The sequence below is a fragment of the Procambarus clarkii genome, chromosome 15 (genome assembly GCF_040958095.1).
Source record: "Procambarus clarkii isolate CNS0578487 chromosome 15, FALCON_Pclarkii_2.0, whole genome shotgun sequence".
Lineage (NCBI taxonomy): Eukaryota > Metazoa > Arthropoda > Malacostraca > Decapoda > Cambaridae > Procambarus > Procambarus clarkii.
The window spans coordinates 21,843,557-21,871,137 of record NC_091164.1 but is presented as its reverse complement, the minus strand read 5'-3'; the positions used below and the strand labels follow the sequence as shown (position 1 = coordinate 21,871,137).

Genomic DNA, 27,581 nt, shown 5'->3' with positions numbered 1-27,581 from the left:
AGGAGGTGAGGATTTGGGTAGCGACAGAGCGAGAGTTCAGTAGCTGATACGGGCCAAGGGAGATCACACCTTTTTAGAGTTAAGTCTGTAACATTCATGTTGTGCCATATTTTATTATGTTATATTAAGTGAGATGACAATACTTTTGGTTTGTTGCATAAGTTAACTTTACCATCTGTGTTTTTTTATATTATACTGTCTTGAATATATATCTATATAATATTTTGTATCTATTCTTCAGTCCTAAAGGAAGATTTTTATTTATGTGCTCATTACTTATCAAGGGGTTATACTGGTGACCCGCTCTTGAGAACAGCAGTTTTCCCGTATCCCTAGACGTAATTAAAGCTTGGCTGCTGTAGGGTCACGAGCCGTAACGAACGATAGGTAACACTATGCAAGGCCCGATTTGCCTAATAAGCCAAGTTTTCCTGAATTTATATATTTTTCAATATTTTTTTCTTATGAAATGATAAAGCTATCCATTTCATTATGAATGAGTTAATTGTTTTTAAATTTGAGTTAAATCTAATTTAGATATATGACCGAACCTAACCAACCCTACCTAACCTATCCTAACCTATCTTAACCTAACCTAAACTAACACAGTTAATAATTTAAGTTCTTAATATAATATAATATAATAATAATTCAAATAAACTAATTGGAAACAATTTATTGAAAATAAAGAAAATTACTCGGCCTATTAGGCAAATCGGACCTTGCATATTAGGTCGAGAATTTTGTTCTGGCTACTAGGTACGACATTATATATATATATATATATGAATGAAAACTCACACCCCAGAAGTGACTCGAACCCATACTCCCAGAAGCAACGCAACTGGTAACTACAGGGCGCCTTAATCCGCTTGACCATCACGGCCGTCAAAAGGAAGTGATAGCCGAGGCTATTTGAGCCACTTCCCCGACGGCAACTCGGATGGTAATCTTGGGCATAGCATTTCACCAAATCACCTCATTCTTTGGGGCACACGTGAGGAACACAAATGCGAACAAGCCTGAATGGTCCCCAGGACTATATGCGAATGAAAACTCACACCCCAGAAGTGACTCGAACCCATACTCCCAGAAGCAACGCAACTGGTAACTACAGGGCGCCTTAATCCGCTTGACCATCACGGCCGTCAAAAGGAAGTGATAGCCGAGGCTATTTGAGCCACTTCCCCGACGGCAACTCGGATGGTAATCTTGGGCATAGCATTTCACCAAATCACCTCATTCTTTGGGGCACACGTGAGGAACACAAGTATGGGAGTATGGGTTCGAGTCACTTCTGGGGTGTGAGTTTTCATTCGCATATAGTCCTGGGGACCATTCAGGCTTGTTCGCATTTGTGTTCCTCACGTGTGCCCCAAAGAATGAGGTGATTTGGTGAAATGCTATGCCCAAGATTACCATCCGAGTTGCCGTCGGGGAAGTGGCTCAAATAGCCTCGGCTATCACTTCCTTTTGACGGCCGTGATGGTCAAGCGGATTAAGGCGCCCTGTAGTTACCAGTTGCGTTGCTTCTGGGAGTATGGGTTCGAGTCACTTCTGGGGTGTGAGTTTTCATTCGCATATAGTCCTGGGGACCATTCAGGCTTGTTCGCATATATATATATATATATATATATATATATATATATTATTAAATATGACCGAAAAAGTAAGATTAATAATTCTAACACGAATTTTCTCAATCTTTCGTACATTTCGTTTCACTGTTGGAGGTAAATCAAAAATCAATTCTCCAAAATTCATTTTTATTTCTAGTCTGACGCGACACGAGCGCGTTTCGTAAAACTTATTACATTTTCAAAGACTTTAGTTCACAAATACACAACTGAATAGAACTTACGCATCTCCGATTTTATATCTACATTTGAGTGAGGTGGAAGGGGTGATGTGGCATTAACACAAGACAGAACAAGGTGTGGTATTAATAGGGTATTAATTTCATCAACACAAGACAGAACAAGAGTATTAATAGGGTATTAATTTCATCAACACAAGACAGAACACGAAACAATGGATATTGAATAGAAGTGTTTGTAGAAAGCCTATTGGTCCATATTTCTTGATGCTTCTATATTGGAGCGGAGTCTTGAGGTGGGTAGAATATAGTTGTGCAATAATTGGCTGTTGATTGCTGGTGTTGACTTCTTGATGTGTAGTGCCTCGCAAACGTCAAGCCGCCTGCTATCGCTGTATCTATCGATGATTTCTGTGTTTTTACTAGGATTTCTCTGGCGATGGTTTGGTTGTGGGAAGAGATTATATGTTCCTTAATGGAGCCCTGTTGCTTATGCATCGTTAAACGCCTAGAAAGAGATGTTGTTGTCTTGCCTATATACTGGGTATTTTGGAGCTTACAGTCCCCAAGAGGGCATTTGAAGGCATAGACGACGTTAGTCTCTTTTAAAGCGTTCTGTTTTGTGTCTGGAGAGTTTCTCATGAGTAGGCTGGCCGTTTTTCTGGTTTTATAGTAAATCGTCAGTTGTATCCTCTGATTTTTGTCTGTAGGGATAACGTTTCTATTAACAATATCTTTCAGGACCCTTTCCTCCGTTTTATGAGCTGTGGAAAAGAAGTTCCTGTAAAATAGTCTAATAGGGGGTATAGGTGTTGTGTTAGTTGTCTCTTCAGAGGTTGCATGGCTTTTCACTTTCCTTCTTATGATGTCTTCGACGAAACCATTGGAGAAGCCGTTATTGACTAGGACCTGCCTTACCCTACAGAGTTCTTCGTCGACTTGCTTCCATTCTGAGCTGTGGCTGAGAGCACGGTCGACATATGCGTTAACAACACTCCTCTTGTACCTGTCTGGGCAGTCGCTGTTGGCATTTAGGCACATTCCTATGTTTGTTTCCTTAGTGTAGACTGCAGTGTGGAAACCTCCGCCCTTTTCCATGACTGTTACATCTAGAAAGGGCAGCTTCCCATCCTTTTCCATCTCGTAAGTGAAACGCAGCACAGAACTCTGCTCAAATGCCTCCTTCAGCTCCTGCAGATGTCTGACATCAGGTACCTGTGTAAAAATGTTGTCAACATACCTGCAGTATATGGCCGGTTTCAAGTTCATGTCGACTAAGACTTTTTGCTCGATGGTACCCATGTAGAAGTTTGCAAACAGGACACCTAGGGGAGAACCCATGGCGACCCCATCTACTTGCTTATACATGTGCCCATCCGGGCTTTTCCCCTCTGTATCACCACACTGAGGCGCTGGAAAAGAAAGCTTGCAGCTCTCGGGTCCCTTGTCTTTTCAATGAGCCTAGAACCCAGTTCCTTCAAAAAACTGGTAGCACTTTTACCCCAGGCGCCGAGTGTCTCAGAAGCAATGGGGACAAAATTGTAGTGGTGATCCAGTTCTCTATACTTACGGGATTTTTCTGCTTCCCTGTGGGTGGCAGCGCCACCTGGTTGTGCAACACTGAGGTTAATGTAGGTGTTAGCCAGGGTTGATACGCACGTGTAGTCCCGTACCAACTGCTTGCCATTCTTCCAGGGGTTCACTGTGATACCATCCGGGCGACCAATAAGAGCATCAGAGTTACGGGGCGTTAGGTAACGGGGCTCTCTTTCAGCTGGGCATCCAGCTGTGGTGAGGCTCCTCTTGATGATGTCGTTAACTTCACTGTGCCTCGAGTGCCATCCCCCTGTGCTTTGGCAGAGTAGACCATGGTGGCCGTACCTGTCAGCCACCACCTCGCCGCAAATACACCTATATCTGGTGTGGATTGGGGCAGCAAGGCGGAGGGCCACAGCAATTCGGAGGGCGTGTGGTGTGAGACGCGTGCCAGTTGCCGACATTGGGGTTGCTAACAGGAAATCCCCTGCATGTGGTGCTGCTACTGCTGTGAGGCGAGCAATGTCGTGTTGTGTTGTTGCAGCACCCAGGCACTCTGCAGCAACTTGGTCTATAATGGGGCCATCCCAGCTGGATTGCTTGTGGGCTTTTGGGGATGGTGGTTGAGGTGATTGGCCTGCACGAGAGGCCCACTCTGTGGCACAGCGTGTAAAATTGGGATCATGTATACCTGCCAGCTGATGTAGGTGGGCAGGTAGAATTTCCTTCACAAGGTCGTCGGATGCTGATAAGGAGGACAGGAAGGCTGGAACAGCGATTTGCGTTGCTGTTCGAACTCCGAGGCCCCCAAGTCTTACGGGAAGAGAGGCTTGTTTCCACTGTAGGTCGTCGAGAGAGAGGTTAAGGGCTTTTTCTAACATTGATTTATATATATATATATATATATATATATATATATATATATATATATATATATATATATATATATATATATAAAGTATATTTTGGTAACAGTCTTTCTTGTAAACATATGTTGTTGAATATGACCGAAAAGGTATGATTAATAATTCTAACACGAATTTTCTCTATATTGCATTAGTTTTTCTTCATTATCGGTGGTAATATAAATATCAATTCTCCTAAATTCATTTGACCCTTTCCTCCATTTTATGAGCTGTGGAAAAGAAGTTCCTGTAAAATAGTCTAATAGGGGGTACAGGTGTTGTGTTAGTTGACTCTTCAGAGATTGCATGGCATTTCACCTTCCTTTTTATGATGTCTTCAACGAAACCATTGGAGAAGCCGTTGTTGACTAGGACCTGCCTTACCCTACACAGTTCTTCATCGACTTGCTTCCAATCTGAGCTGTGTCTAAGAGCACAGTCGACGTGAGCCTTGACAACACTCCTCTTGTACCTGTTTGGGCAGTCACTCTTGGCATTGAGGCACATTCCTGTTTGTTTCCTTAGTGTAGACTGCAGTGTGGAAGTCTCCGCTCTTTTCCATGACTGTTACATCCAGAATAGGCAGCTTCCCATTATTCTCCATCTCGTAAGTGAAACTCAACACAGAAATCTGCTCAAATGCCTCCTTCAGCTCCTGCAGATGTCTGACATCAGGTACCTGTGTAAAAATGTTGTCAACATACCTGCAGTATATGGCGGGTTTCAAGCCCATGTCAACTAAGATATGGGCTTGAAACCCGCTATATACAATTTATTCCAATATTCTATATTTATTCCAATATTCTATATTGTTGTATATCCAATATCAATTTTGGAGAATTGATATTTGATATACAACAAGAAGCAATTACATTTTCACCAATATATATTATATATCCAAGTATATCTACACATATTTAGACTGTGTCGCTTTCACCTAGGACACTCAATAGCTCTGCAGTGTTCATCAAGTCCCGGTGAGTTCACTATCTTCACATGTACGTCGTCCACACTCAATAGCAATCACCGACGAGTTCGCCTTTAACATGGGCCAGTCCACACATCATATCGTCACAATGTCCCAATACCGGACATTCTCTCTCCAGAAACACACTGGCAGAAGGCTTCAGCAACACGCTGACAGGGGTTACAAATAATCAATTACAGGGGTAACTAACACCTTGGCAGAAGTCTCCTGCAGCACGTCTCTAGCAGCACTTCTCAACAGACGCATCACTGTCATCTCGTAACTCTTCTTGGCCAAATCTCGGGTACGTCAGCCAATTCAATACTGCATCAATCCAGCAGCTAACACACTGCTACTACCGACGGCGGCCACTTTGTCCTCTCACAGGACCATGTCAAGAGTTCTGGACTGCCCGAGGTGAACTGCCCTCCTCAGCTTAATCTCCTCCTCGCGTCACTTCTGTAAACATAAACGTCATTAGACAGACAGTATACTGGGTGGCCTTAGGATAACACCCCTCCTCCGGGGAACTGAAATTGTAATTCTCTCCACAACCTAGATAGCGTGGGTATCGTTACGCCACCCATCATCGACCTCACCTCCTAACTGAGGCATGAAACAAGAGCCTTTTACTGACGCCACACCACAGCCAACAGATGACATTGTCAGCGTCTCACCTAATATTTGGGAGTTGGGGTGCAGGTTCATAGATGGTGCCGAAATCGCCACTCAACACTCCAGCGATGGTGTTGATATCGTACCATGCCACCATAGTCAAGCACTGGGCAGCGTCACTCACCCTGTGAGTGAACACACTGCTATAACACATCAATACAACTCCATCAAGTGAAGAAACCTGATGAGTTGTTCATCATGTCACTTGTACCCAGACATACAGGCATTATGTATTATTTCTACACTTTCACACAAGCTGTATAGTTCCCCTGCCATCAATACACCTTTGTTGTATTGCTCCTCCGCCACCCTATATATGTTGTATTGTTCCTCCACCACCACACATGTTGTATTGTTCCTCCACCATCCTCCACCACCACACATGTTGTATTGTTCCTCCACCATCCTCCACCACCACACATGTTGTATTGTTCCTCCACCACCACCACACATGTTGTATTGTTCCTCCACCACCACCACACATGTTGTATTGTTCCTCCACCACCACCACACATGTTGTATTGTTCCTCCACCACCACCACACTTGTTGTATTGTTCCTCCTCCACCACCACACATGTTGTATTGTTCCTCCTCCACCACCACACATGTTGTATTGTTCCTCCACCACCACCACACATGTTGTATTGTTCCTCCACCACCACCACACTTGTTGTATTGTTCCTCCACCACCACCACACTTGTTGTATTGTTCCTCCTCCACCACCACACATGTTGTATTGTTCCTCCTCCACCACCACACTTGTTGTATTGTTCCTCCACCACCACCACACTTGTTGTATTGTTCCTCCACCACCACCACACATGTTGTATTGTTCCTCCACCACCACCACACTTGTTGTATTGTTCCTCCACCACCACCACACTTGTTGTATTGTTCCTCCACCACCACCACACATGTTGTATTGTTCCTCCTCCACCACCACACATGTTGTATTGTTCCTCCACCACCACCACACATGTATTGTTCCTCCACCACCACCACACATGTTGTATTGTTCCTCCACCACCACACATACGTTGCATTAAACAATAAAACAGGCAAGAAAGAGAGGTGTGGGCAGACTGCATATAGTTGGATTGCACGAAAGCCGTCGACACAGTACCACACAAAAGAGTAGTGCATAAGCTGGAGATGCAGGCAGGAGTGAGAGGGAAGGTACTCCATTGGATAAGGGAGTACATAAGTAACAGAAAACATCGAGTCACTGTGAGTGGTGAGGTCTCAGAGTGGCGAGGCGTCACTAGTGGAATCCCTCAGGGTTCAGTCCTTGGACCTATCCTGTATCTGCTGTATGCAGAATCTCCCAGAGACTAAACTCTTTCCCTCTCAGTATATGCTGATGATATTGTACAGTGCCCATTGTGCAGTAGTAAAACACTCACCAGGCACATCGCGATCTATTTGGCCTGGGTTCGTATCCTGACCGGGGAGGATTAACTAGGCACAAGTTCTTAACTGTACGCTTCTTTTCACCCAGCATTAAATGGGTACCTGGTTGTTAAACGATTTGGTGGGTCGTATTCCAGGGAAAATTAAGATTAAGGACCAGTCGGAAACGCTATGCATGCTGCTGGCTTTACAAGAATGCAAGAACTGATATTCATAAACAAAATAAAATAAATTTAAAATTATAAAAAAAATTATGAGGAGGCTTAAGACTTAAGAGGCTGCAAGATGACCTGGGCAAATTGAAGAAATAGTCCAACTAATGGCTACTAAAGTTTATCCCAAGTAAATGTAAAATACTGAAGCTAAGTGGAGGGGGGGGGGGAGGGGAGGAGGCCAGACATAAGGTACCGAATGGAAGTCCTGCCATATTGTACCTCTGGTCTATGAGCTGATACCCCGCCTGTAACTCTCGGGGAGACCTGCCCGTCTGCCCGTAGGTCAGACCCAGGTGACCCTGACCACCTGCAGAGTTGGAGTTTGTTTCGGTTTACAACGTCTTTATGGAAACATTCCTGTTTCAAGCCCTCGTCTGGTGTGGCACTGTGTCAAAGGCTTTCTGGCAATCCAAAATTATGCAGTCTGCCCACCCCTCTCTTTCTTGTTGCCTGGTCGTAGAATTCAATTAATCCTGCTAGGCATGACTTGCCATCATTGAAACCATGTTGGTGTTGTGACACAAAGTTCCTTCGCTCCAGATGCTTCACTAGTTTTTTTCGCACAATTTTCTCCATTAGCTTGCATGGTATGCAGGTTAGGGACACTGGCCTGTAGTTGAGTGCCTCCTGTCTATCCCCCCTTGTATATCAGGACTACATTAGCCGCCTTCCAAATTTCTGGCAGTTCACCTGTTACCAGTGATTTGTTACACACTATTGAGAGTGGAACGAAAAGTATTTCTGCTCCTTCCTTTAGTATCCATGGTGATATTCGATCCGGGCCTATAGCCTTTGTCACATCTAACTCTAGCAAAAGCTTCCTTACATCTCCACTGGTAATTTCAAATTCCTCTAGTGGTGCCTGGTTAATTATTCCTTCTCTTATCTCTGGAACTTCTCCTTGCTCTAATGTGAAGACTTCCTGGAATTTCATATTGAGTTCCTCGCGCACTTCTTTGTCGTTTGTAGTGCCCCTATCCTCAGTTTCATTACCAGTTCCTTCACTGTTGTCTTTCTCCTGATGTGGCTGTGCAGCAATTTGGGTTGGGTCTTAGCCTTGCTTGCTATGTCGTTTTCATATTGCTTTTCTGCCTCTCTTCTCACCATGACGTATTCATTCCTGGTTCTCTGGTAACCATCTCTGCTCTCAAGTGTCCTGTTAATTCTATAGTTTCTCTGTGCTCTTTTACTTTGTTGCTTAGCTATCTTACATCTCTGATTAAACCTTGGGTTTCTCATCTACATTTAATTTTTTACTTTTTGAGCAGGGATAAACTTTTCTGCTGCCTCCTTGCTCTTCTGCATGCAAGTTAGGAATTTTCTTATCTCCTCGTAATTTCCTTACGGAATGCTTGCCTTTTTGCTTTCAGTTCCCTTTCTCGAGTACTTTAGCCCTTCTTCGACCAGATACTCAAACGTCAGTACACTGTGATCGCTCATTTCTACTGGGGCCTCGAATTCAATTTCCCATACGTCAGAGTCATTCAGAGTGAAGACTAGGTCGAGTCTCGCTGGTTCATTGTTTCCCCTCATCCTAGTGGGTTCCCTGACATGTTGGCTTAGAAAGTTTCTTGTCGCTTCCTCCACTAGTTTGGCTCTTCATGTATCCTCTCCTCCGTGCGGTTCCCTGTTCTCCCAGTCTATCCTTCCGTGATTGAAGTCGCCCATGATGAGCAGATGGGATCAATTTCTACTGGCAGCAGAGGCTGCCCTCTCAATTATGTTATTAACTGCCATGTTGTTTCTGTCATACTCTTGCCTGGGTCTTCTGTCATTTGGTGGAGGGTTATATATCACTGTCCCTAAGTCCCTTCATCAGTGTGTAGGGACTTAGAATCTGAGGAGGATATCATAATTTTGACTGCTAAACTCTTGTTAAAATTCCATCTGTATGTGTCACTTGGTCCTCGCCGCCTGCCATCTCCCGTGTGTGTCATCAGAGACAATGAACCTCCCAAGTTCTCCAGCATCATTGTTTAACATACTGTCAGTAAGTGATTACATCAACAGAAGAACCCTCTCAGTACAGCAGTGTTTGTCACATTGTGGTATATGTTTTAAGATGTCATTGAGGCATGATAGTGGCAGCATTAGTGATAAATTTCTCAGTCTTCACTTTATACTAGTTCCCCTCTACCTCTCTTACCCTTCCCGTTTTCTATTCCCTTCCCTCCCTCCCTCTCTCACTCATCCTCTTCCCTCCTTCCTTACTCGTTCTTCCATACTCTTCCTTCTTCCCACTGATGTATAAACATTCACATCTTGTTTCTCCTTCTCCTAGTGAGGTTAAGCAGTCCCCTGAAACCATACTATTAGTCCCGTGTCACTCAGTGAGTACCAGGTCCCGTGCCACTCAGTGAGTACCAGGTCCCGTGCCACTCAGTGAGTACCAGGTCCCGTGCCACTCAGTGAGTACCAGGTCCCGTGCCACTCAGTGAGTACCAGGTCCCGTGCCACTCAGTGAGTACCAGGTCCCGTGCCACTCAGTGAGTACCAGGTCCCGTGCCACTCAGTGAGTACCAGGTCCCGTGCCACTCAGTGAGTACCAGGTCCCGTGCCACTCAGTGAGTACCAGGTCCCGTGCCACTCAGTGAGTACCAGGTCCCGTGCCACTCAGTGAGTACCAGGTCCCGTGCCACTCAGTGAGTACCAGGTCCCGTGCCACTCAGTGAGTACCAGGTCCCGTGCCACTAGGTGAGTACCAGGTCCCGTGCCACTCAGTGAGTACCAGGTCCCGTGCCACTAGGTGAGTACCAGGTCCCGTGCCACTCAGTGAGTACCAGGTCCCGTGCCACTCAGTGAGTACCAGGTCCGGTGCCACTCAGTGAGTACCAGGTCCGGTGCCACTCAGTGAGTACCAGGTCCGGTGCCACTCAGTGAGTACCAGGTCCCGTGCCACTCAGTGAGTACCAGGTTACCCTCACCTCTACATATTGGGGAGACGGTTTAAGGAAATATAACTAAGAGCACCAGTTGGTAAGTTGGTGTTACAGAGATATCAGTCTTGGCTTACACTTAACGTTTTCACTTGATGTTATAATAACGTTAAGTGTTACAATGGTGTCAGCTGGTGTTACAATGGTGTCAGCTGGTGTTACAATGGTGTCAGCTGTTGTTACAATGGTGTCAGCTGGTGTTACAATGGTGTCAGCTGTTGTTACAATGGTGTCAGCTGGTGTTACAATGGTGTCAGCTGTTGTTACAATGGTGTTAGCTGGTGTTACAATGGTGTCAGCTGGTGTTACAATGGTGTCAGCTGGTGTTACAATGGTGTCAGCTGGTTTTACAATGGTGTCAGCTGGTGTTACAATGGTGTCAGCTGGTGTTACAATGGTGCCAGCTGGTGTTACAATGGTGTCAGCTGGTTTTACAATGGTGTCAGCTGGTGTTACAATGGTGTCAGCTGGTGTTACAATGGTGCCAGCTGGTGTTACAATGGTGCCAGCTGGTGTTATAATGGTGCCAGCTGGTGTTACAATGGTGCCAGCTGGTGTTACAATGGTGCCAGCTGGTGTTACAATGGTGACAGCTGGTGTTACAATGGTGTCAGCTGGTGTTACTATGCCATAATAACATACTATGTATGTTACTAATGTCTGGTCAACTTACTTTAGCCACGTTATTGTGACTCATCGCCTGCATAGCTGTTAGGTGCACCACGTATGATTAAGCGAGCTCGCGTTTTAGTTGCTCGGAGCCACACATAAGTTTTAAGTGAAGATCATTTATTGCATCATGGTACACCAGCTGGGTTAGGCGCATGCGTTCCGCTTTGAGATTTACGAACGGGAAGTTCATCTCGTTCCTTCCCATAGCTTTCAAAGGTGTTCAACCGAGTCATTTTTTATCTTTTCATAAAATACATAAATATAATATAAAACAAAGCAGCAAACACACAGAGAGCACAGACACCAACACAGGGAAACAAACCAGCCATCCCGGGGACAGAGCAACAAGGCAGTACATAAATAAATGACAGGAACATGAATGAAAACGAGACGGAGGGGAACACAACAAGAAGACAACACAAGGGGGAAGGATTACACCCGCATACCTCAACAGTTCACAACCCAGAAAACACAGGACACACAATGCAATATAATTACTAAAAAGTATAAATACCTAACCCACCTCGACCGTAACACTGACGAGACAACACACAGACCCGATGGCCGGGGACACGCAGTAGAAAACATGGACAAAACACACACAAATATATACACAAATTATACACAAAACACTTAAATTATTAGGTATAAACAAAGTTCAAAATTAGAAACATAAAAAGGCACCTGAGCGCCACAGCAAACCAAAACTACACAACAGGAAAACAGGAAAAACAAAGGAATATAAAAAACAAAAAAACTATACAATCGAAACAACATGCGGAGAAACACCTGTGAACTAGCTCAGTAACATGTATACTTTCCCAGAAACATAACTTAGGATATTTTTAACAGTACGCATTCCACACATGGCACTCATCTTGCGTCGGGTAGACACCTGCATGTGAGCGCCGCGGACGACACAAACTCTGGAACAACTTGCACGAGGCCCAACACCTCCGGTGGGGGGGGGGGAGCCTCGTGCCGGTTGCCTACAAGGCGACGGCTGGACAGAGTCCCTCACCACAGGGCCTAGCAGTACGAAGTCTCCGGACAGCGTCCTTTTTCAGCACGAGTACTTACTCACGGTTCGTACCAGCGTTCACATCAGGGGGCAACAACCCCCGGAGAACCGGCACACAGAGGCGGGGAGGGGGGGGCGGTACACAGGAGTAACATCGGAAACTCAGGCAGGAACAGGCACCACACCACTCCCACCTGTTCCCTCCGCAGGCACCTCCACTATCGCCTCATCCTCACGGCTCACACCCTCACCGTCAGGAACTCCCACAGAGGCCACACTGCCCACATGTTCCACATCATCCTGGGGACACCGGCGCGCACTCTTCTGCAAAAGGAGTAAGTCATCAGAACTGTAGTGCGCTATACTCACAGGCGCGACCCAGGCGCCTGTGAGTATAGCGCCTCCTCACCGACCCAAGCTGAGGCATCTTCTCCAGATCTGAAGACACTGTGGCCCTGGGAGCCGGGGCCCACAAGGGCAGGTGGGAGCAGGACCTCCACCAGGGCGACCCCAACCAACGGATGGTCCACCGACACCGTAAATGAAGGACCTGCCGACGTCCTCTTCACCGGAGGCCGATAAGTCCCCATGTCAATTCAACCGGCGCACCTCGCCCGCACAGTCGTCAGGGACACCTTCCTCACACACCCGCTAGGTCTGAACTGACGAGCGCTGCCCGTGACACGTCCACACCCTCCATCGGGTGACGAGCCAATCACAACCGTGTTATTGATTGCACAGCAATCTGTTTGGCAGGTTGTCTGGGAATTGTTAAGAGAGGGTACGTTTTATATATATATATATATATATATATATATATATATATATATATATATATATATATATATATATATATATATATATATATATATATATATATATATAAATATAAAGTACATGGAGTTGCTTCAAGTTCTAGATTTTTGACAGTAAAGCTGTTTTTTTTATTATTATTATTTTCTACCATAGACGTGGCCACACATTTACAATGCTAACCAGCATATATACATTTTCTTCTGTCCTCCATGGACAGGGTGAAAGATTTGTCAAACATACAGTTCAGAGATTTATTGAACAACCACAGAAGGTGATCGTAGTGCTTTTAAAATGTTAGGCTCAGCTACATACGTAAATACATAGATACAAGATTTATGAATGCATTAATGTGAATTTATAATGGTGAAATGTAATTCTGATCAGCTTTGTACTTTATACACATACATACACACACATACATACATACATACATATATACACATACATACAAATATATTTGTCTCTTTTACTCTGACAGGGTGAAATACCTGACAAGAGAAACTAGTGTGCAATTAAGAACTTAACCACTGAAGGTGATTAAGATGCTTTTACAAGCTCAGGTTATAAAGTTACATCTATGGTTAATTTAGGGTACAAGTCCAATATATCATCAAGTGTTCCAGTACTCATATAGTAGTTACAGAGTTCAGCATACCTCAGCCCAGGAGGGCGAAAGTCAGACAATATGCGACATTCTACAATATAAGTAAGGCTGTGGACGGTGTCCACACCACCTAGACCATAGCTCAGTTACCATCATAGAAGGAGGCAAGCTTTAGCAACGAAACTTATCTCAAAAATTCTGGTCGTTAATTGTGTCCTCGTTAGGGCGGCTTGTAGTGTCTGACACTGTGACCAGAAGGGCAGGTCAACACTAGTTGCAAGTCATGGATTAACGGGGAACAATCGTAGTTTTAATCAAGACGAAAACTAGTCTTAAATGTTTAAGACACACTGACAACGCCCCACACACTGACAGTGACCCACACACTGACAGTGACCCACACACTGACAGTCTCCCACACACTGACAGTCTCCCACACACTGACAGTGACCCACACACTGACAGTGTCCTACACACTGACAGTGTCCAACACACTGACAGTGACCCACACACTGACAGTCTCCCACACACTGACAGTGACCCACACACTGACAGTGACCCACACACTGACAGTCTCCCACACACTGACAGTCTCCCACACACTGACAGTGACCCACACACTGACAGTCTCCCACACACTGACAGTGACCCACACACTGACAGTGACCCACACACTGACAGTCTCCCACACACTGACAGTGACCCACACACTGACAGTGACCCACACACTGACAGTGACCCACACACTGACAGTGACCCACACACTGACAGTGACCCACACACTGACAGTCTCCCACACACTGACAGTCTCCCACACACTGACAGTGACCCACACACTGACAGTCTCCCACACACTGACAGTGACCCACACACTGACAGTGACCCACACACTGACAGTCTCCCACACACTGACAGGGACCCACACACTGACAGTGACCCACACACTGACAGTCTCCCACACACTGACAGTGACCCACACACTGACAGTGACCCACACACTGACAGTCTCCCACACACTGACCGTGACCCACACACTGACAGTCTCCCACACACTGACAGTGACCCACACACTGACAGTGACCCACACACTGACAGTCTCCCACACACTGACAGTGACCCACACACTGACAGTGACCCACACACTGACAGTGTCCTACACACTGACTGTGACCCACACACTGACAGTGTCCTACACACTGACTGTGACCCACACACTGACAGTCTCCTACACACTGACTGTGACCCACACACTGACAGTGACCCACACCCTGGCAGTGTCCCACACACTGACATTGACCCACACACTGACAGTGACCCACACACTGACAGTGTCCCACACACTGACAGTGACCCACACACTGACAGTGTCCCACAAACTGAAAGTGACCCACACACTGACAGTGTCCCACACACTGACAGTGACCCACACACTGACAGTGACCCACACACTGACAGTGACTCACACACTGACTGTGACCCACACACTGACAGTGACCCACACACTGACAGTGTCCCACACACTGACAGTGACCCACACACTGAAAGTCTCCCACACATTGACAGTGACCCACACACTAACTGTGACCCACACACTGACAGTGACCCACACACTGAAAGTCTCCCACACACTGACAGTGACCCACACACTGACAGTCTCCCACACACTGACAGTGACCCACACAATGACAGTGACCCACACACTGACAGTCTCCCACACACTGACAGTGACCCACACACTGACAGTGTCCCACACACTGACAGTGTCCCACACACTGACAGTGACCCACACACTGACAGTGACCCACACACTGACAGTGACCCACACACTGACTGTGACCAACACACTGACAGTGACCCACACACTGACAGTGACCCACACACTGACAGTCTCCCACACACTGACAGTGACCCACACACTGACAGTGTCCCACACACTGACAGTGACCCACACACTGACAGTCTCCCACACACTGGCAGTGTCCCACACACTGACAGTCTCCTACACACTGTGACCCACACACTGTGACCCACACACTGACTGTGACCCACACACTGACAGTCTCCTACACACTGACTGTGACCCACACACTGACTGTGACCCACACACTGACAGTCTCCCACACACTGACAGTGGCCCACACACTGGCACTGTCCCACACACTGACAGTCTCCTACACACTGACTGTGACCCACACACTGGCAGTGTCCCACACACTGACAGTCTCCTACACACTGTGACCCACACACTGACAGTGACCCACACACTGACAGTCTCCCACACACTGACAGTGACCCACACTTAGGGGCCTCGTAGCCTGGTGGATAGCGCGCAGGATTCGTAATTCTGTGGCGCGGGTTCGATTCCCGCACGAGGCAGAAACAAATGGGCAAAGTTTCTTTCACCCTAAGTGCCCCTGTTACCTAGCAGTAAATAGGTACCTGGGAGTTAGTCAGCTGTCACGGGCTGCTTCCTGGTGTGTGTGTGTGTGTGTGTGTGGTGTGTGGGAAAAAAAAAAGAAGTAGTTAGTAAACAGTTGATTGACAGTTGAGAGGCGGGCCGAAAGAGCAAAGCTCAACCCCCGCAAAAACACAACTAGTAAACACACACTGACAGTCTCCTACACACTGTGACCCACACACTGACAGTCTCCCACTCACTGACAGTGTCCCACACACTGACAGTGTCCCACACACTGACAGTGTCCCACACACTGACAGTCTCCCACTCACTGACAGTGTCCCACACACTGACAGTGTCCCACACACTGACAGTGTCCCACACACTGACAGTCTCCCACTCACTGACAGTGTCACCCACACACTGACAGTGTCCCACACACTGACAGTGTCCCACACACTGACAGTCTCCCACTCACTGACAGTGTCCCACACACTGACAGTGTCCCACACACTGACAGTTTCCCACACACTGACAGTCTCCTACACACTGTGACCCACACACTGGCAGTGTCCCACACACTGACAGTTTCCCACACACTGACAGTGTCCCACACACTGACAGTGTCCCACACAATGACAGTGACCCATACACTGACAGTGTCCCACACACTGACAGTGTCCCACACACTGACAGTGTCCCACACACACTGACAGTCTCCCACACACTGACAGTGTCCCACACACTGACAGTGTCCCACACACTGACAGTGACCCACACACTGACAGTGACCCATACACTGACAGTGTCCCACACACTGACAGTGTCCCACACACTGACAGTCTCCCACACACTGACAGTGACCCACACACTGACTGTGACCCACACACTGACAGTGACCCACACACTGACAGTGTCCCACACACTGACAGTGACCCACACACTGAAAGTCTCCCACACACAGACAGTGACCCACACACTGACTGTGACCCACACACTGACAGTGACCCACACACTGACAGTGTCCCACACACTGACAGTGACCCACACACTGACAGTGACCCACACACTGACAGTGACCCACACACTGACTGTGACCCACACACTGACAGTGACCCACACACTGACAGTGTCCCACACACTGACAGTGACCCACACACTGAAAGTCTCCCACACACTGACAGTGACCCACACACTGACAGTGACCCACACAGTGACCCACACACTGACAGTGACCCACACAGTGACCCACACACTGACAGTCTCCCACACACTGACAGTGACCCACACACTGACAGTGTCCCACACACTGACAGTGTCCCACACACTGACAGTGACCCACACACTGACAGTGACCCACACACTGACTGTGACCCACACACTGACAGTGACCCACACACTGACAGTGACCCACACACTGACTGTGACCCACACACTGACAGTGACCCACACACTGACAGTCTCCCACACATTGACAGTGACCCACACACTGACTGTGACCCACACACTGACAGTGACCCACACACTGACAGTGACCCACACACTGACAGTGACCCACACACTGACAGTCTCCCACACACTGACAGTGACCCACACACTGACAGTGTCCCACACACTGACAGTGTCCCACACACTGACAGTGTCCCACACACTGACAGTGACCCACACACTGACAGTGACCCACACACTGACAGTGTCCCACACACTGACAGTGACCCACACACTGACAGTCTCCCACACACTGACAGTTACCCACACACTGACAGTGTCCCACACACTGACAGTGACCCACACACTGACAGTCTCCCACACACTGGCAGTGTCCCACACACTGACAGTCTCCTACACACTGACTGTGACCCACACACTGACTGTGACCCACACACTGACTGTGACCCACACACTGACAGTCTCCTACACACTGACTGTGACCCACACACTGGCAGTGTCCCACACACTGACAGTCTCCTACACACTGTGACCCACACACTGACTGTGACCCACACACTGACAGTGACCCACACACTGACAGTCTCCCACACACTGACAGTGACCCACACACTGGCAGTGTCCCACACACTGACAGTCTCCTACACACTGACTGTGACCCACACACTGGCAGTGTCCCACACACTGACAGTCTCCTACACACTGTGACCCACACACTGACTGTGACCCACACACTGACAGTGACCCACACACTGACAGTCTCCCACACACTGACAGTGACCCACACTTAGGGGCCTCGTAGCCTGGTGGATAGCGCGCAGGATTCGTAATTCTGTGGCGCGGGTTCGATTCCCGCACGAGGCAGAAACAAATGGGCAAAGTTTCTTTCACCCTAAGTGCCCCTGTTACCTAGCAGTAAATAGGTACCTGGGAGTTAGTCAGCTGTCACGGGCTGCTTCCTGGGGTGTGTGTGTGTGTGGTGTGTGTGGAAAAAAAAAGTAGTTAGTAAACAGTTGATTGACAGTTGAGAGGCGGGCCGAAAGAGCAAAGCTCAACCCCCGCAAAAACACAACTAGTAAACACACACTGGCAGTGTCCCACACACTGACAGTCTCCTACACACTGTGACCCACACACTGACAGTCTCCCACTCACTGACAGTGTCCCACACACTGACAGTTTCCCACACACTGACAGTGTCCCACACACTGACAGTGACCCATACACTGACAGTGTCCCACACACTGACAGTGTCCCACACACTGACAGTGTCCCACAAACACTGACAGTCTCCCACACACTGACAGTGTCCCACACACTGAGAGTGTCCCACACACTGACAGTGACCCACACACTGACAGTGACCCACACACTGACAGTGACCCACACACTGACAGTGTCCCACACACTGACAGTCTCCCACACACTGACAGTCTCCCACACACTGACAGTGCCGTTTGTGCAAAACACAATCTTTAACTCTTGAAAATTATATAATGCGGATGACTTTAATAGAACAAATTATATAATAGTATAATTTAAATCATCAATTACTTATATTCATAATATCTCTAAAACGAGGATTTTACTTCAGTAATAAGAACTGTACGAGTTACTGTACCTCAGGCCAGGATAATGTGAGGTGCTGTGGGCGTGGCGTCACCTGGGAGAGGGAGGTGGGAGGGACTATGTGAAGGTCTGTGGGTGGAAGAGGAAGGTCAAGTGACCTTACAAAACACACATATAAATGCACACATTATACAGATAATTAATTAGTAACAGAGTGAAGATATGGACGATATTACTATGGACAATAGTCAACAGAGATGTTGACTATTCAAGAAAATTGCAATATAAATTCGTAGAAAAAATATTTATATTCTTCACAATCCTTTTAACTCTTAATATCAAATAATATAACATAAATAACAAAATCCAAAATAAAATATTTTGACTTAATTCGTTTACCCTAAATATTTGAATTTCAAAATAAGTTGGCAGACAGACAGGAAGCCGCAGCTTAGTCAACAAATAAGATCAAATTTAAACGTAATTCCCGGGGAAATCCTTCAAAATCTCGTCTTCTAAATAAAAGTCCACGACTCTGATGGAACCAGAGTGCTCAACGGTGAAGCCATTCCTGTGTTTTAAAAAATGCTTAATAATACCACGTTTCTGGCAGGGATTACGAGAGGTGCCCTGAGTCTTGTTTATTGTCGGCGTCACATATATTTCTGGCTCCTCACAGCGTGATGTGAACACAGTATATACACTGAGAAGTGTATTCTAAGTGTATATACACTGAGAAGTGTATTCTAAGTGTATATACACTGAGAAGTGTATTCTAAGTGTATATACTGTGACGGTAACGCGTTGGTGTTCGGCTGTTCAAAAGCTAGGGGTATGGCCTCGTCACATATAGAAACAAAAAATAGAAAATCTGGAACTTCGTCTGTGGTAAGGTAATGAGAAGACACACAAAACACAAGTAAATTTAATAATGAAATTTTAATTAAGTTAGAAAAGCAAAACATGAATAAAATGGACATACAAATTCGTATAATAAAATCAATCAATCAAAATAGTAAGAATAATCAAATGACAAAATGAAAAGTTACGTTAAGACAAGTGAGTAATAACAAGTGAGCAATATACAATCAAATAAGAGGTGCAGAAATATTGGCTTTAAGCTATCACATCTCTTAGTACACGTAAGCCACAGCTTAGTCTACCAACGAGACGTGTTAACCTGATGAAAGCACTGGATATTCTGAGGACTGAGGTCGGCGCGGCCCCAGACATCAAGTAGTGTGGTGGGTGGAGTGCAGTTGCAGCTGGACCCGCAGCCAATCAGCGATGAGCAGGCGACAAGACAGGTAGTTTGGTGGTTCGAGGTGGAGCAGGTGTTCCTGGCTGCATACGTTTTGCTCTCTGGCAAACCTTGGAGATGTTGTCGTTGTTGGATATTTCTTCCAAACTAGTTTTATAGGGATTTATGTATCGACGTTTTTTGGAGGGAAGAGCAGGCTCAATCTCTTGAAGGAGATTATCGTCACAATACACTGAGAAGTGTATTCTAAGTGTATATACACTGAGAAGTGTATATACACTGAGAAGTGTATTCTAAGTGTATATACACTGAGAAGTGTATTCTAAGTGTATATACACTGACAAGTGTATATACACTGACAAGTGTATTCTAAGTGTATATACACTGAGAGGTGTATTCTAAGTGTATATACACTGAGAAGTGTATTCTAAGTGTATATACACTGAGAGGTGTATTCTAAGTGTATATACACTGAGAAGTGTATTCAAAGTGTATATACACTGAGAAATCTGAGAAATGTATTCTAAGTGTATTTACACTGAGAAGGGTATTCTAAGTGTATTTACACTGTGAAGTGTATTCCAAGTGTATATACACTGAGAAGTGTATTCTAAGTCTATATACACTGAGAGTTTAGTCACTGACTCTCTTTAGGATTAAACAATTCTTGCAAATTGAAAACTAAGTCTGTTTAGATATTATTACTGAAAATTAAACGTGTTAAAATCCCGACCCTCGACCTCAGCTTGTGGGAGGTGACTCCTATGTAAGGACTCTCCAGCATAAGTAAATCAATTATGTAAATAACTCACCCCAGGTAAAGTACCGTTGTAAACAATGCCAGTCGTAAATGACAACAAGTTCATGGGTCATCACACACACTTAACCTACAAAGACCTTCACTACAGACTATTCCGTCTTAATATGATTGATTAATTTTTTTTTTTTTTGAGATATATACAAGAGTTGTTACATTCTCGTACAGCCACTAGTACGTGTAGCGTTTCGGGCAGGTCCCTGGAATACGATCCCCGCCGCGAAGAATCGTTGTTACAACCAAGTACACATTTTACTGTTGAGTTAAACAGAGGCTACAGTTAAGGATTTGGGCCCAGTAAATCCTCCCCGGCCAGGATACGAACCCTATGACAAAGCGCTCGCGGAACGCCAGGCGAGTGTCTTACCACTACACCACGGAGACTAACCAGACATCTGCTCCCCGGCTCCAGACTGTTGTAGTCCTGCACCAGACTGTTGTAGTCCTGCACCAGACTGTTGTAGTCCTGCACCAGACTGTTGTAGACCTGCCCCAGACAGTTGTAGACCTGCCCCAGACTGTTGTAGACCTGCACCAGACTGTTGTAGTCCTGCACCAGACTGTTGTAGACCTGCACCAGACTGTTGTAGTCCTGCACCAGACTGTTGTAGAGCTGCACCAGACTGTTGTAGACCTGCACCAGACTGTTGTAGTCCTGCACCATGTAACAAACTAGGCTGGTTGTAAGAATTATCCAGAGTGGTTTATCGACAAAAGAGAATGGGAAGCTGAGCCGCGTGGTGACCCGGGACCTGACCCCAGGGGAATTCGCGGTGAAAATAATCGACGCCTTGTTCATAGCTGCGTATAATGAACCATCCTATAGTATTCAGTAAGTTAGAGAAACTAGCCTTTATTCATTTTGTATTAAAATTGTATTGTATAATAGTACTGGGTACAATATCAAGAGTATTCTAATTGAGTTAAGTCACCATCAGTGACGTCACGAATCAGATCTAAGTTGTAAGGTGGAGTGACTGGCGGTCATAGGTCATCAGGGTTGACATGTCTACTATTTTCAAAGTTCAATTAACCATTTTGGGGATCGGGAACAGCTCTACCGTTAGATGCTTGTGTAATTTAATTTCAGTAAAATAATTCAACCAGTCTGGATCAATTAAGTACAACAGAGGTTAATTGTTATAACTTAAACCTGGCTAAGTAACTTGGTAAAACTTAGACTATGCGGAAGGATACAATGCTCTAGTCTGGGGTAGACCAGACGAGGGAGAGATCAGTGTGGACTCCAGATCTACTGGGAGAGGTCACCCATCTTACCTCTCCCAAGACCAGCCCTCAACATCTAGCTGGTTGCCCAAGGTATAGTTGCTATGGTTATTTATAGGGATAGTCACATTGCCATTCAGGTCAAGTAGGGAGTGTTAAAGTGACAGGGAGTGAACATATTTAGATTTTGTTTTAGTTTTTCTTTTAATAAATTAATTAGTTAATATTTTGCATTTTTATTGTTTCCATTTGTTTATGTTTACTTGTCCTGGTCACGTGGTCCACACGAGGCAGAGTTGGATTGGGCGCCGATTCTAACACTAAATCGGAAGTCATCCTTACCGTGTAATTTATTCCACACTCAAGGTCATCGGTTATAGTGGGGATCAAGCCCCAAGGTTGATTAATTAGCATGATCAATCCAGACCTCGATCATTGCTCTGTGTTGCTGGTCTGGTGGTGGCGGCGGAGGCGACTCTAGGGTTTTGCTCAAAGCCTAGGTCACGTCATACTGGGTGTAGAATCCTAAGTCGGTCAATCGTCTTAGGACCACGTGGCGTGGAGTTGGCTTTGGTAAAAGTTTTGGAGTCCCTTGTAGAGAATAAAGAGTAAGAATGCGGGTAGAGGGGGAAAAGAAGAAGGAAAGATAAGCGGGAAACCCTAACCCGTGTTACAACCAGACTGTTGTAGTCCTGCACCAGACTGTTGTAGACCTGCACCAGACTGTTGTAGTCCTGCACCAGACTGTTGTAGACCTGCACCAGACTGTTGTAGACCTGCACCAGACTGTTGTAGACCTGCACCAGACTGTTGTAGACCTGCACCAGACTGTTGTAGACCTGCACCAGACTGTTGTAGACCTGCACCAGACTGTTGTAGACCTGCACCAGACTGTTGTAGTCCTGCACCAGACTGTTGTAGTCCTGCACCAGACTGTTGTAGACCTGCCCCAGACTGTTGTAGTCCTGCCCCAGACTGTTGTAGTCCTGCCCCAGACTGTTGTAGTCCTGCCCCAGACTGTTGTAGACCTGCCCCAGACTGTTGTAGTCCTGCCCCAGACTGTTGTAGTCCTGCACCAGACTGTTGTAGACCTGCCCCAGACTGTTGTAGTCCTGCACCAGACTGTTGTAGTCCTGCCCCAGACTGTTGTAGTCCTGCCCCAGACTGTTGTAGTCCTGCCCCAGACTGTTGTAGACCTGCCCCAGACTGTTGTAGACCTGCCCCAGACTGTTGTAGTCCTGCACCAGACTGTTGTAGTCCTGCCCCAGACTGTTGTAGTCCTGCCCCAGACTGTTGTAGTCCTGCCCCAGACTGTTGTAGTCCTGTGCAGGTGACATCTTACCTGCGCTGCGTTTTATGTTGGAATATCTGGAAATAGATGATAAATATATTAAAATTATCTAGGAACAGAATTCGAAAAGATATTTAACGCGGATGCCCTAAACCAGAGATGTTTAACATTGATTCAACAGAACATGAGGAGATGTTCAACATTGATGCAACAGAACATGAGGAGATGTTCAACATTGATACAACAGAACAGGAGATGTTTAACATTGATACAAAGCAACATGAAAAGACTTCAAACATTCATGTAAAAGAAAATGAAAAGGGTGTTTGACAGTGGTGTAACAGCAGGAACTAAGCTGTCTAAGACTGAAGCAGAAGAAGGAGAGAGGAGCCATAACAGTGTAGCAACAGAGCGTGAGAAGACTGACTCAGACCAACGGGAGGAGCTACAATAACAGGGATGCAACGGGACGCGAGAAGGTGCAATAACCCTAATGCAACATTTGTGTGCGAATGATTCAAGATTCAGGCCAGGTTTACCGGGCCATTACTTCCTTAGGTAAACTGTTTCCAGATAAGTTCCTGCGAGGTGATGTAAGTGAGGGAGTTTACCGTGGGGCGGATCTTCCAGCCCGCGGCGGCGCGGAGGGCGGGAGAGGTCAGGAATGTCGTGAAAGTGTTTTTAATAATTATATTTATACTAGAAAGGACACCATTCAATGTCCAGGAGAGTCTGTCACCCCCTCCATTCCACCCCCTCTTCCCTCCCCCGTCCACCCCATTACCACCCCTCCCCACACCTTCTCTCCCAACCAAACTTCGCCAAGCAGACACCAAGCGAGGGTAGACACTCTCTCTAGTAATATATAACAAAGTTAGGTAAAGTTAGGCGTGACGCAGATGGTGATGACTAGGGCAGTAGGTGACCTGGAAGCTGTTAGACGATGGTTGAACGTATCAACGTCTGAATGCTTCTAAGTCAAACAACCTCATCCAATGTTGATGATAGTTGGATGAAATTGCTTGATTTCTAATGTGTTCTGACGTCATTTCTTCTATTTTCGTTTTATATATTGATTATTTCGGTGAAGCTGTGGGAAAATCCCAGCTGGCAATTATTTGATTTTATTCTTTGTGAAGATTTATTTCTATTTGTTATATGATTATTGTTTAAGTTCAATATTGAATTATGATGATTCTAATTGGACTGTACATTTGATTCAGCCTGCCAGAATTATGTCCCCACATAGTTTGAAGGGATATTTATAGCTTATAGCACAATGGGTGCTCATATAATAAACTATAAATATTTACCTTATTTTACATATGAATTATACCACACATGGTGGTCTAAACTACAGTAGGATTAAATCTAGTGATCTACTGTGTTAATAAAAGGTAATTTGAGTCCTTAGCTATAATGTAGGTACGGCCTGATGAGGCAGTGAGATAGCTGTTAGGGCGTGGCTCATGTTGTCCAGTTGTAAGCTGGCGGCTGGCACTCAAGTGGCACCTGTGGCACAGCTAGTGTATGGTAACTGGCACTCAAGTGGCACCTGTGGCACGGCTAGTGTATGGCGGCTGGCCCTCAAGTGGCACCTGTGGCACAGCTAGTGTATGGCGGCTGGCACTCAAGTGGCACCTGTGGCACGGCTAGTGTATGGCGGCAGGCCCTCAAGTGGTACCTGTGGCACAGCTAGTGTATGGCGGCTGGCACTCAAGTGGCACCTGTGGCACAGCTAGTGTATGGCGGCTGGCACTCAAGTGGCACCTGTGGGGCGGCTGGCACTCAAATGGCACCTGTGGGCAGCAAGTGTATATCGGCTGGCACTCAAGTGGCACCTGTGGCACAGCTAGTGTATGACAGCTGGCACTCAAGTGGCACCTGTGGCACGGCTAGTGTATGGCGGCGGGCACTCAAGTGGCACCTGTGGGGCGGCTGGCACTCAAATGGCACCTGTGGGGCAGCAAGTGTATATCGGCTGGCACTCAAGTGGCACCTGTGGCACGGCTAGTGTATGGCGGCTGGCCCTCAAGTGGCACCTGTGGCACAGCTAGTGTATGACAGCTGGCACTTCAGTGGCACCTGTGGCACAGATAGTGTATGGCGGCTGGCACTCAAGTGGCACCTGTGGCACGGCTAGTGTATGGCGGCTGGCCCTCAAGTGGCACCTGTGGCACAGCTAGTGTATGGCGGCTGGCACTCAAGTGGCACCTGTGGCACAGCTAGTGTATGGCGGCTGGCACTCAAGTGGCACCTGTGGGGCGGCTGGCACTCAAATGGCACCTGTGGGGCAGCAAGTGTATATCGGCTGGCACTCAAGTGGCACCTGTGGCACAGCTAGTGTATGACAGCTGGCACTCAAGTGGCACCTGTGGCACAGCTAGTGTATGACAGCTGGCACTTCAGTGGCACCTGTGGCACAGATAGTGTATGGCGGCTGGCACTCAAGTGGCACCTGTGGCACAGCTAGTGCATGGCGGCTGGCACTCAAGTGGCACCTGTGGCACAGCTAGTGTATGGCGGCTGGCACTCAAGTGGCACCTGTGGCACAGCTAGTGCATGGCGGCTGGCCCTCAAGTGGCACCTGTGGCACGGCTAGTGTATGACAGCTGGCACTCAAGTGGCACCTGTGGCACAGCTAGTGTATGGCGGCTGGCACTCAAGTAGCACCTGTGGCACAGCTAGTGTATGACAGCTGGCACTCAAGTGGCTCCTGTGGCACACCTAGTGTATGGCGGCTGGCACTCAAGTGGCACCTGTGGCACAGCTAGTGTATGTAAGCTTCACAGACTGTTGAGCAGCTCACCTTCTCAGTAACTTTGCAGTGTACTGCTGGTGTATGGTATGATTATTCAGTCCTAGTGAATACTATTTTATTAAGCTTAAACAATAGACTGTAGTTTGAAAGAATAATTAGACTTCACTATATACGTGTTGTGATGACGTCACGGAATCTCCCATTTTCTTTAAATTCTTAGTGGGTAACTATATTATGTTGACATGTGGGTCAGATTTCCGACAGTAGCTGGTTAAGATATCGGTGAAGGTGGTTAAGATATCGGTGTAGCTGGTTAAGATATCAGTGTAGATGGGTAAGTTAAAGGGGTAGCTGGTTAAGATATCAGTGTAGATGGGTAAGTTAAAGGGGTAGCTGGTTAAGATATCGGTGTAGCTGATTAAGATATCCGTGTAACTGGTTAAGATATCGGTGTAGCTGGTTAAGATATCAGTGTAGATGGGTAAGTTAAAGGGGTAGCTGGTTAAGATATCGGTGTAGATGATTAAGATATCCGTGTAACTGATTAAGATATCGGTGTAGCTGGTTAAGATATCGGTGTAGCTGATTAAGATATCGGTGTAGGTGGTTAAGATATCGGTGTAGATGGGTAAGTTAAAGTGGTAGCTGGTTAAGATATCGGTGTAGATGATTAAGATATCCGTGTAACTGATTAAGATATCGGTGTAGCTGGTTAAGATATCGGTGTAGATGATTAAGATATCCGTGTAACTGATTAAGATATCGTTGTAGGTGGTTAAGATATCGGTGTAGGTGGTTAAGATATCGGTGTAACTGGTTAAGATATCGGTGTAGGTGGTTAAGATATCAAGTAGCTGGTGACGATCTGGTTGTATGTAGGAATTATACAACGGTCCTTGATGAAGCGTTGTTGTTTGTGCATTTGCATATACATTTAGAGAGATGTTTTTGTCGTGGCAGTATTTAGATATAGTTAGTGCTGACAGTCCCAGAGTGGAAGTGTCCACGTGCAGACTGTCAGCCTCAGAGATCAGTACAAGAGATTCTTCATAAGCAGGCGATGAGTCACATTAACGGGGCTAAATTGTGTTGACCAGACCACACACTAGAAGGTGAAGGGACCACGACCTTCTAGGGAAAGTGTGAAGGGGTCTAGAGGTCTAGGTGAAGGGACGACAACGTTTCGGTCCTGGACGGACCAAAACGTCGTCGTCCCTTCACCTTCTAGTGTGT

The 27,581-nt window shown here is 46.4% G+C and overlaps 1 protein-coding gene across 1 annotated transcript in view; it reads right to left on the bottom strand.

Moving 5' to 3' along the window:
* Window positions 1-4,382: 4,382 nt before the first annotated feature.
* The window catches only part of LOC138364975 (SUMO-interacting motif-containing protein 1-like), a 32,130-nt gene continuing 8,931 nt past the window's right edge, over window positions 4,383-27,581 (bottom strand). The window contains exons 3-10 of the mRNA XM_069325062.1: window positions 22,962-23,664; window positions 21,458-21,724; window positions 12,350-12,479; window positions 10,540-11,085; window positions 7,746-7,833; window positions 5,902-6,024; window positions 4,642-4,729; window positions 4,383-4,487 (exon numbers count right to left, since the gene is read on the bottom strand). Of these exons, the coding sequence (XP_069181163.1) occupies window positions 4,383-4,487; window positions 4,642-4,729; window positions 5,902-6,024; window positions 7,746-7,833; window positions 10,540-11,085; window positions 12,350-12,479; window positions 21,458-21,724; window positions 22,962-23,664 (2,050 nt within the window). The remainder of the gene's footprint in view (window positions 4,488-4,641; window positions 4,730-5,901; window positions 6,025-7,745; window positions 7,834-10,539; window positions 11,086-12,349; window positions 12,480-21,457; window positions 21,725-22,961; window positions 23,665-27,581) is intronic.